The 11,293-nt window shown below is 53.0% G+C and overlaps 1 protein-coding gene across 6 annotated transcripts in view; it reads left to right on the top strand.

Annotated features, from left to right (window-relative positions):
- Positions 1–11,293, top strand: part of Grin2d (glutamate ionotropic receptor NMDA type subunit 2D) — a 39,597-nt gene that overhangs the window by 629 nt on the left and 27,675 nt on the right. For 3 of the 6 annotated variants that reach the window (XM_031386660.1, XM_031386659.1, XM_031386663.1), the window contains exons 2-5: positions 2,559–3,040; positions 6,804–7,423; positions 10,577–10,691; positions 11,019–11,230. In XM_031386660.1, the coding sequence (XP_031242520.1) occupies positions 2,585–3,040; positions 6,804–7,423; positions 10,577–10,691; positions 11,019–11,230 (1,403 nt within the window). In that variant the 5' untranslated portion in view covers positions 2,559–2,584. Of the gene's footprint in view, positions 1–2,476; positions 3,041–5,591; positions 5,683–6,237; positions 6,336–6,803; positions 7,424–10,576; positions 10,692–11,018; positions 11,231–11,293 lie in introns of those variants that run through there. The other 3 variants (XM_031386664.1, XM_031386662.1, XM_031386661.1) reach the window with 3 other exon arrangements.

Raw genomic sequence — 11,293 nt, 5'->3', positions numbered from 1 at the left:
GTGTGTGTGTGTGTGTGTGTGTGTGTGTGTGTATGAAGTGGGGGGACAGAAAGCTCTCTGCAGTACAATGAGGGGGAGCTGTTGATCAAAGCTTCTCCTCATTCCCATGATGGATTAGGGGGCAATGGAGACACAGAGACCCCCTTCCTCCTTTTACCATGAGCAAGATATGAGGGGAACAACTGGGAAGGCCAGAGCTAGTGAGCTGGAAGGGTGTTGGGACTGATGGGGTCTGAGGCAAAAAAAGGGGGGGCTCCTTAAAGGAGAACAAGACAGGAACCAAGACTCCCAGGTGTTGGGACAGGATGAGGCCAGGATGCCCAGGCCCTGAGAAAGAGATGAGTGGCCTGCAGTGTTGGGTGAGGTGGGGTACCTGCCAGGCCAAGTTCAATCAGGAATTTCGGGAGGGCAAACACTCCTGACAGAGCAGGCTGGGGGTGCTTCTGAGGGCCCTGTAGGGTGGAAACAAAAGGCTAATCTCACAAGGTAGAGGTCAGAATGGACTTTGCCAACCCTGATGTGAGCTCTGGGGACTTTGCTTTCTGAGGACTGATAATGGGGTATGAGCACTGGGTAGGAGGGTTGCCCTCAAGAACCCTTTATGTGAAAACACTGCCTCCCGACAGGGGTGGGGCTGAGGCTGCCCTCCTAGGCCTCACAGTGACAAGGACCTTGGACCCCTAAAAAAGCAGAGGCCAGGGTCTGAGAAGGAGAGGAGGGGGCTGATGGCTGAGCAGCCACCAGAAAGGGAGAGAACCAGTATTAACCCCGCGGGGGCCAGGCCACAGCTGTGCGTTATTTTGGGGAGAAAGGGGGGCTATTCTGAGCAGGGACTGAGCCAGCTGCTTGGGAAGGAAAGGCAATGGAGAGGAGGGGCAGGAGGAGGTATAGCCTGCAGGAGGGGGCACCCCTTCCCTGGGGAGGGAGGGACCTAGGACCTCCAGAAAGGTGGAGTAATGACTTGGAAGATAAGGTTTCCAGCCAGGGTAGGGGGTGTGGGCCTTTGCCCCAGCCCTTGCTGTCTAGAGTGGACTGACCTGTGCTACCATGGCAACCAGACAGGAGACTGACAGCCAAGAGAGAACCCTTCTGTATCTGGACCCTGGCCCATTCAGGAAGCCCCCAGTGCAGGCTCTTGGAGCTTTATGGGAGCAGAGATTAGGCCCCCAGGGCTCCTCCTCAGACCTAGTACCCAGGAGCCTGGGATCCTAGCCCACCCACCCCAGGCAACTAGTATTCAACAGGGGCCACTGGAGGCAACACTCTTCTTCCTTTAATTTACTAAATTGCTCTGGGCTGGAAGCCAGGGACAGCCCCCCCCCCCAGCTCTCCACAGCTGTGCCCCCAACCCCAAGACTGGCCTGTGACTCAGTTTCATCAAGAATGAAAATGAGGGGGCAGGGACAGGAGGAGGGGGCTAAGAATGGCTTGGGGTGGTGGGCATTTTCTCTCCTTGGATGCCCAACTAATTTCTCCCTTCTTTCTCCCCCACACACCTGACCCTTTTCCCTCTCCCGTTCCCCCCTTACTTTCGCCCTTTTCTTTCCATTCCCTCCACCACCTGGCTCTGCTTTGCTTTCATGTGTGCTGGGCACCTCTCGGGTGGGGGTCTGGGGCTTTGCCTTGCCTCGCTATTTCTGTCTTCTCTGCATTTCATTTGCTCTGCTTGCCTTTCTCCATCTCCACTCCTTCTTCCTGAGGTTGGTGTGTGCTTGACTCTGGGTGGCTGTGGGTCTCTGCCTTGCCTTCTATTCCCCCCAACTTTCTCATCTCTCCTCCTCCCTGTATTTCTTTCCGCATCTCTCCTTGCCTCACTACCATCCTCTGCCGTGCTCCATCTCCTGGGTCCGTGTCCCTGTGAGCCCTGCCTTCCATCTCTCTTCACTCTTTCCCCTCTCCTTGACCATCTCTCGCTGTCCCCCTCTTCTTTGCTCTCACTCTGGTTCTGTTCCTGGTTTTTGTCCCATCTCTGGGTCTCTTTCCCATCTGTACAATCACTGTCCCTTCCATCCCTGCCTTCTCCCCCACCCCTTACCTCTATATCTTCCCTGACCCCATTACTCACCCCCTCCCGCCTTTGTGCCTCCTGGTTCCCACATTCCATTCCTCCATCTCACCCCCACCCCTCCTTCTATTTGGGTTCCATCTTTCCCTTCCACTCCCTCCACTGCCTTTCCCGCTGTCTCTTCTTGTCTCTGGTCTATGTGTGTGTCTCTCCTGCCTCTTTCCCTCTCTGTCTCTCCATTTCTTTCTATCTCTCGCTCTTCATTTGTTTCTCTCTGTGCTTCTGCCACTGCTCCTCCTCTCACCCAACTTTCCCCTCTCATCCTGACTCTGCGTCTCCCTCACTATCTGGGTCTCACTGTCTCTGTCACATTCCCTATCTCTGTTTCTCGATCTCTGTCTCCTCCCTCTGTCTCGTTCTCCCTTATCTCTGTCTCTCATCTCTGTTTCCCTCCGTGTCGGCCCCTCCCTCTCTCCATCACCCAACCTTCCCCTCTCGCCCCGTCTCTCCTGTGTCTCCCCTCGGGCTCTGCCCTCGCCTCCCGTCCACGCAGAGGCCGCCCGGCGGGGCCCGCAGGCGATGCGCGGCGCCGGTGGCCCCCGCGGCCCTCGGGGCCCCGCTAAGATGCTGTTGCTGCTGGCTCTGGCGTGCGCCAGCCCGTTCCCGGAGGAGGTGCCGGGGCCGGGCGCGGCCGGCGGGGGCACGGGCGGGGCGCGGCCGCTCAACGTGGCGCTGGTCTTCTCCGGCCCGGCATACGCGGCCGAGGCGGCGCGCTTGGGCCCGGCCGTGGCGGCGGCAGTGCGCAGCCCGGGCCTGGACGTGCGGCCCGTGGCGTTGGTGCTCAACGGCTCCGACCCTCGCAGCCTTGTGCTGCAGCTCTGCGACCTGCTGTCGGGGCTGCGCGTGCACGGCGTGGTGTTCGAGGACGACTCGCGCGCGCCCGCCGTCGCGCCCATTCTCGACTTCCTGTCGGCGCAGACCTCGCTGCCCATCGTGGCCGTGCACGGCGGCGCCGCGCTCGTGCTCACACCCAAGGTGCGCGCGACCGCCGGGGACGGGCCGCCTCGGGGGCGGGGCCTCGCGGCTCGGGGCGGGGCCTTGCGGCTCGGGGGCGGGGATCAGACGTAGTTTTGATTGACTTGGGACGGGAGGTTCGTCGAGGGGCAGGGCCTGTGTATGCTGAAGTGAAAGACTCTTGAGAGGCAGGACCTATGATAACTTGGGGGCAGGTTTTATCAAGATTTAGGAGGTTTTCATAATGGCGGGACAGTAACTAGGGGGTGGTGCCGTCCGTTGGTCAGTTTCCAGGTTGGTGGTTAAGAGTCAAGTGTATGTAGTGAGGAGTCTGACTTGAAGAGATGTGTTCTGTAGGGTTCACAGCACCTTTCAGGGGTCACCTACAAGGGTCAGATCAATAATCAGGAAGGAGGGCTGGTGAGATGGCTCTGCGGGGAAGAGCACCAACTGCTCTTTGGAGGGTCATGAGTTCAAGTCCCAGCAACCACATGGTGGCTCACAACCACTGTAATAAGATCTGATATCCTCTTCTGGTGTGTCTGAAGACAGCTACAGTGTACTTACATATAATAAATAAATAAATCTTTTAAAAAAAATCAGGAAGGAGATAGGTTACAGTGAGGACTGAGGAAAAACCAGTGGCAGTAGAGATAGATTTTAATGAGTGAACTGGTTATGGATTTTGGACCAGTGAGGGGAAGAGTCAGTTGGAAATGGATGAGGTTCAGAAAGAGGTGGAGTCTAGTGAAGAAGCTGTGCCCAGGAAGGCAGAGACTATGGGAACTATGGGAGAAGAGAATTAGATACTGAAGAAGGGCATGGTGGGCAGCTCAGCTGGAGGCCTAGAGCCTAGAAGTCTAGGAATGAGAACAGAGCCATGCATTCTGAGAGGTGGAATGATGAAAGGCAGGCCAAGGCCAAGGACCCTGCTAATGCTCAAGGAAGGAGAGAGGGAAGGATCCAATGGAGAAGGCTGAGGGTAGACCCACTCCAAGCAATGTAATAAAAGGACTTTGCTGAGAGAGGAAGTAGGATCTTGGAGTGGGGTTTGAGAATGAGCTTGTCAAACTGTAAAGGTATGGAAATGAGGATCTTGAACCCAAAGAAAATAAAAAACCTGAAGTGGAGTCAGGAGAGACTGGTTCTGTTGGTAGCTTAAAAAGAGACCTACCTCCAGAGGCCTGGGTGGGGACAGTGGGTTATGGTAGGCTTTTGGTACCAAAGAAGAGACGTGGACTAACCTAATTTGCATATGAAGCCTGAGAAGGGGTGTACTAAGTGTGGAGCAAGTGAAACCTAAAAGTGGGATTGGCTGAAGGATGGAGCCGCCTGGGTGAATGGAACCTAAACCAGCCAGTTATTGGCTAGGAAGACCTGTGGCCTTGTCCCTAGAGCACTATTGCAGCCCAGGGCCCTCAGGTCTGTCCAAAACATTCTGGGAAAGACCTCTATCCGGCTTCTTTGTTCTTGGCTAGATTTGTAGACAGATCTGTAGGCCCGGCTGCTACCTCCATAGGGCACTGGCATACATGGTCCCTTGTACTTCCATTGCTGGTGACTGCATCCCCACTCTGTGTGTAGTCTGTCACCTTCAGGGACACATATAGTCCCTTCACTGCCCTGGGGTGGGAAAAAGTGTTATCCTTACGGCTCCAGCTGTGCTACGATGAATGCCAAGACCTAGTCCGTCATAGCCATCCCCGCTGAGGGGTGAGGCTTCTGTGAGTCTCCACTGCATGCTGGGAAGGATCCTCTTTTCAGGACAGCTGTCTTGTACCCAGCACTAACCCACTGGCATATGCCAAAGGAGAAATTCTGACTGCTGTGTGCATGTAGATGCAGGAAGACTTGTGCAGCCTGGGGCCTATTTCGTTAGGTTCAGGATTATAAAACTGAATTGGGGGAGGTCTGGTCATATGGAACTGGTACCCTAATGAGGGAGACAAACTAAGCAACAGATAGTGAAATCTGCCCAAAGGGAAGGCAGGAGTGACTGAGGCTGAGGCTCCAATAGATGGGAATCAAGGGAGGTCTCCAGAGGAGGTGGTGGCTGCACAGGCCATGAAGGAGGATGATAAGGGGTAGCTAGACATGGAGGAGCTGGGGAGTGTGTCCCCAGGAGGGACAACTGCTACGGGCAAAGCTTAGAAGCATTATGTATGAAAACAGAACAAGGCACGGCAGAAAGCAGCTGAGCTCAGACAGGCACTGAGGCTTGGTTCATGTAGGGGCCTGTGCTTGGGTTTTGATTCTAAAGTAGAATTATTGGAAGGTTTTCAGTTGAGATGTGTTCCTGTTAATATTCTGAAATGATCCCTTTGGTTGCTGTTTGGAGAACAAACTAAAAGACATGAGCAGGGATGAGAAGTGTGCCAGAGAGCTGCAGATGTCTAGGCTAGAGCAACTGTGATGGTGAGGGCAGAGAATGGGGGTGCAGGCGGAGCCGTCAGGTTAGAGCACACAGCTGGAAGGTGTTGGAGGTGGCTTGCATGTAAGCATGGGGAAAACAGAAAGGAATGGAGCTGGGGCTGTATATTTCCTGCTATAGTGCTTGCCTACCATGAACAAGGTTCTGGGTCCCATCTCCACATAAACTGGCATAGCAGTGTGGACCTGTAAGCCCAGCACTCCAGAAGGGACAAGAGGAGCAGAAGCTCAGGGTCATTTTCTGTTTTATTTGATGATATATGAGATCTTGGAGGGAGGGAGGGAGGGAGGAAGGGAAGGATGGAGGGAAGGAAGGAAGAGGGAGGGAAGAGGTTGGTTGGTTCTGCTCTAAAGAGGAGAAGGGTTGAAGAGAGTCAGGAAATTGCTTTTGACATGCTGGTTCCTGAGATACTTGTGGAAATCCTGGGTTGGGGATGGAGACTAGAAAGTGGGATTGGCTTGTCTGAAGCTCACAGGAGGAGTTGTAACCAAAGATAAGAGCCTTGGGCACATTCCACTGAACGCCTGCCGTGATGAAGATGGACAGTGCCTCCGCATCCAGCAGGCAGCTGCAAAGCCACAGGTGGCTGTTGAGCACTTGCATGATGCAGCTGAGGAACTATATTTTTTTCAGTTTTATTTAATTTTAATTTGAATAGCTACACATGGCTAGTGGCTACCATGCTGGATAGTGCTGGAGACAATATTCAAGCCCATGGATCTAAATGACAGAGAGGGGACAGAAAAGGAAAGAGAACATCATAAAAAATACTCTTGTATTTATATAGGGTTCTGACTGAGGAGCAAAGGCCAGTAAGAGAGACAGAACATGGGGTCAGGAGGGAAATTAAAGGGCCATTCATCAGTCTACTGCATGCTGGGAATTGTAAGTCTTACTTTTTGCAACTATACATCAGTAAACTCTGGGAAGACATGGGATGAATTCGTGGTGGTGATATTACATACTACCACCAGATGAACCCTCACACCTCAGCAGCTCACCCCATAAGTTTCTCGTTCATACAAAATCCAAATAGGAAGTCCTGCCTGGAGGCAGCCTTCTTCCACATGCTGAGCAGCACAGGCTGCATGCCTCCTGTGACTCTGAGACCTTAAGTCCTTTGGGTCTCTACAGCTGCCCTCAGACTGGAGAATCAAGTTCAGGGTGAGGTTTTTTTTTTTTTTTAGATGAACCTGAAAGAACTCAGTTATGTGGCTAAACATGACCTAGAGGAAGCCAGTACTGCAGAAGGAAAATGAGCCAGGCCTGGTGAGCAGCCATAGTGGCAGCTGTGGTGGCACTGGCTCAGGCAACCATGGTCCGCTCACTGGTCGGTCCTCCCTGTTCCTACAGGAGAAGGGCTCCACCTTCCTACAGCTTGGCTCCTCCACAGAGCAACAGCTGCAGGTCATTTTTGAGGTGCTGGAGGAGTACGACTGGACATCCTTTGTGGCAGTGACTACGCGTGCCCCGGGCCATCGGGCCTTCTTGTCATACATCGAGGTGCTGACTGATGGCAGTCTGGTGGGCTGGGAGCATCGAGGAGCGCTGACACTGGACCCCGGAGCCGGTGAGGCCGTCCTGGGCGCACAGCTCCGTAGTGTCAGTGCGCAGATCCGCCTGCTCTTCTGTGCCCGCGAGGAGGCAGAGCCTGTTTTCCGAGCGGCAGAAGAAGCTGGTCTCACTGGGCCTGGCTACGTCTGGTTCATGGTGGGACCTCAGCTGGCCGGAGGTGGGGGCTCCGGGGTCCCCGGGGAGCCCCTTCTTCTGCCAGGAGGTGCCCCACTGCCGGCCGGGCTGTTTGCAGTGCGCTCTGCTGGCTGGCGTGACGACTTGGCACGTCGAGTGGCTGCTGGTGTGGCGGTGGTGGCCAGAGGTGCCCAGGCCCTGCTGCGAGACTATGGCTTCCTGCCTGAGCTAGGCCATGACTGCCGCGCCCAGAATCGCACCCACCGCGGGGAGAGTCTGCACAGGTGATTGGCGGGAATACTTGGAGTATTGGAGTACTCACTTATCAGTGAGCTGGGATGGAGCTCATCCAGGTTCTGATTTCCTTTTCTGTAAACGGGTGCAACTGGGTCTCCTTTCTGGGCTTCAGCCAGGTAATTTGGAAAGCACCTAATATACAGCGTTTGTCATTATTATTTCATGACTTCAGGATATGTAAACTTAAGGCTGGGCATGGTGGTGAAAGACTTTAATCCCAGGGCCTTTAGGAGTGGAGGCAGAAGACTCAGTCGTTCAGGATCGTCCTTGTATGTATAGCAAGTTGGAGGCTAGCCTGGGCTGCATGAGACCCTGTCTCAAATAAATAAAGCAAAGCAAAACAAAAACATATAATTTTAGTTCACTGTGGTAGTGTAGACTTGCCTCTCAGCAGCAATCTGGAGATGGAGGCAGGAGCCAAGGCTAAAATATCTAAGACAGAATATCACACACACATATGCCTTTGAAGTCAAGATATCTGATCAGTCACCATGTTGGAATTGGCAGAGTTTCTGGGTTTGTTTGCTTGTTTGTTTTGTAAGTAAAAAAGTGACAATTGACAGCAACTTAGGCTGGATAAAATAAAGCATCACGAGGCGAGTCTTGGTGATAACAAGACCTAATGATGGAGCTGCCCGTGCAAGGCAGAAGTTTGTTCCTCTGTCACATGACAGCTCAGAGATGAATGGCTGGCAGTCCTGGATGTCAGGCCACTGGGGCTCCATGTGGTAATTCAGTATTTCCTACTCTGCACAGTAGAAGCAGGGTTGTAGACATGCCAGAATGAGCCTAGTGTAAGGAAGGGGGAAAGCCATAGCAGAGGGCACACACCTTTAAATGATGTGGAGGGCACAGGGCTCACCTGGCCAGGACTGACATACTGGTTGTACAGGGCACATCCTTTTTTGTTAGTTGAACATTCTCACTGATTGGGTAGGCTCACACTCTGTTTGGATAGTACCTGTGCTGTGCTGACTGTTGGATATTTTAGTACCACTCCTGCATGTGGCCTGGATGGTCTGCCAAGGAGGCTGGCACCCTTGTTGTGGCCATGGGTCCAGCTTATACCCTGTGATATTGGAAGGAAACAATGTCACAGCTCTCTAGGATGTAAAGCTTTGGGAGTGGGGACACTGTGCACACGGTGACCACAGCAGAAGGAATGAGTCTGGGAGGAGGTGGTGGGTGCAGAAGAGGACCTGAGCAAAGAGAATGGACAACTGAGCTGGGAATCAGGACCCCAGAACACGAGGGTGAGAAAAGCATCCTGTGTTCATAAATACCAAGCACCTGCTAGGAACTAGGACTCATGCTGGGCCCTGGAAACACAGGGATGAATAAGACCACAGATTTCTTCAAAGAATGCAAGGACCTAAAGAGGTGACATACAGGGATGGGAATAATGGCCACACAGTGTGAGGCTTGCAGTAATGGAGATAGCAGCAGCCTTGGGGAAGGTGGGGGAGGAATCCTGCCCAACCAGGACAGTTTTTGGTTGCAAAAAAGCAGTCTCGTTTAGATTTTCCCAGGAGAAAGGCTTCATTGGAAAGATAAACATCACTGAACAGACTCCAGAAATTGAGGCCAAGTCGCGGCCATCCACTCTTTCATCTCCCGATTCCGTCTTTCCGACTCTATCCTTTCTCCCCTCAGGCTCACTTTCCCCAGCTGCTGTTCAGATCTTAATCCATACTTTCTCCTTCCTCATAATTCTAGAGCCTACAGGTCTCACTGTAAAAGAGCATCCCAAGGGGAGACTGGTTGGCGACCATCAGCCTCCCGATGCAGGCTGCATAACTGGGGGGTAAACTCCAGTGTCAGGGAGGTTTCCTGGCGGACAGGATCCTAAACTGAGACCTAAGGATGAACCACTGGCCAAGCGTCCATCCACTGAAAAACCTGTTACTGAGAATCTATGTGCCAAGCACTGCTCTAGGCACAAAACAATCAAAGTTGGGTGTGGTAGTATATTCCTCTAATCCCAGCACCCAGACAAAACTCTCTGAGTTCAAGACTAGCCTGGTCTACATAGTGAGTTTCAGGCTAGCCAAAGCTATATAATGAAACCCTGAATCAAAAAACTGAAAAAAAAAATTAAATAAATCCCTTACTCTCACAGAGCTGACACAGTCTAATGGGAGTGGGGTTGGGGAGGGGAGCAAGCAATGAACCAGGCCAGAAAAGAAAGAACTGAACTGTCCACGGGTGGCAGCCTCCAAGATGAAAATAAAATGGGGGATGTGAGACAAAGCCCAGGGGGTTAGGTGACACCAGGTAGGTAACACTTAGAGGCTAAAATAATGTAGATAAGGGAGGAGCTAGAGACATGGCTCAGCAGTTAGGAGCTGTTCTTTTCAGAGGGCCCAGGTTGGGTTTCCAACACCCATCACTTTTTTTTTTTTGGTTTTTCGAGACAGGGTTTTTCTGTGTAACCCTGGCTGTCCTGGTACTTACTCTGTAGACCAGGCTGGCCTCGAACTCAAAAATCCGCCTGCCTCTGCCTCCCCAGCAACAAGTCTTAGGACTAAAGGTAGCTGGTAGAAGAGAGGTAAGGGAAGAAAGAATGGGGCTTGAGGACTGATAGCCTGGATGGAGGGACAGAAGGGGCAGCAGCTGGCTAGAGACATGGTAGAAAGGAGGCTTGTACTCTAGTACAATGTACTCTAGTACAATGTACTCTAGTACAATGAAGATAATTAGGAGCCCAGAGTATCCCGGGTGGGGAGCTTCATCCCAGGAGAACGTTTACGTGAGTGTTACAACTTGTCAAAACTGGTCAAGATGAGGCCATGCGCCAGGCGGTGGTGGCACACGCCTTTAATCCCAGCGCTTGGGAGGCAGAGGCAGGTGGTCAAGATGAGAGGCAGGTCTTTTTAGGTACAGCACAGCCCTTCCAAGGCCTAGAGGCGTGGCACCTCCCCCCCCCCCATAGGTTTCAGAAAGAGGCAAAACCATGGCACACAAGGACTCTGAGGTATCAACACCAAGCTGAGAGCATGGGACCTGGTCCTGGGAGTTCTGGCAACTAAGGGGAGAATTCAGGGAGACTGGGGATGGTCAATAGAAAAGAGGCTCAGCCCTCAGCAACCAAGGGACCCAACCCAGGTTCTCATGTGGCCCTGTCCCTTTCTCCTGGCCAGGTACTTCATGAACATCACCTGGGATAACCGAGACTACTCCTTCAATGAGGATGGTTTTCTGGTGAACCCATCACTGGTGGTCATCTCCCTCACCAGAGATAGGACGTGGGAAGTGGTGAGTGACCAACCAGACCCCAGGCATCTGCAGGAGAGAACCTGGACCCCTGGGTCTAAGGGAGGGGGGTTGGGGCTCTGGGCCCCCATGTCTGAGAAAGGAGACACAGGTCATAACTGAAGGCACAGGTTCTGGTCTGGAGGAGAAAGGAGCAAGGTATCTGGCTTCTGGAGGAAAATGGTACACACAATCCTTGGTTTGAGGGAGGGTCAGGAAAGGCAGGACACCCTAGAATGCTCCCAGGAAGCATGGCAGTATGACTGTTGTGTTTGTTTGCTTTTGTTTTTTGTTTTGTTTTGGTTTGGTTTTTGTTTTGTTTTTGCCAAGGTGGGCAGCTGGGAACAGCAGACCCTCCGCCTCAAGTACCCTCTATGGTCCCGCTATGGCCGCTTCCTGCAGCCAGTGGATGACACACAGCACCTCACTGTGGCCACGCTGGAGGAGAGACCCTTTGTCATTGTAGAGCCTGCAGACCCCATCAGCGGCACTTGCATCAGAGACTCGGTCCCTTGCCGGAGCCAACTCAACCGTACCCACAGGTGACAGCCCCAGATCCAGCCGGTTCAGCCTCAGAATCCTCTTTCTTTCCTCCAGAAGCTCAG

This window comes from Mastomys coucha, unplaced genomic scaffold, assembly GCF_008632895.1.
Source record: "Mastomys coucha isolate ucsf_1 unplaced genomic scaffold, UCSF_Mcou_1 pScaffold21, whole genome shotgun sequence".
Classification (NCBI taxonomy): Eukaryota; Metazoa; Chordata; class Mammalia; order Rodentia; family Muridae; genus Mastomys; species Mastomys coucha.
Note: the sequence above shows the minus strand (reverse complement) of the source record. Positions and strands in the feature narration are given on the sequence as shown.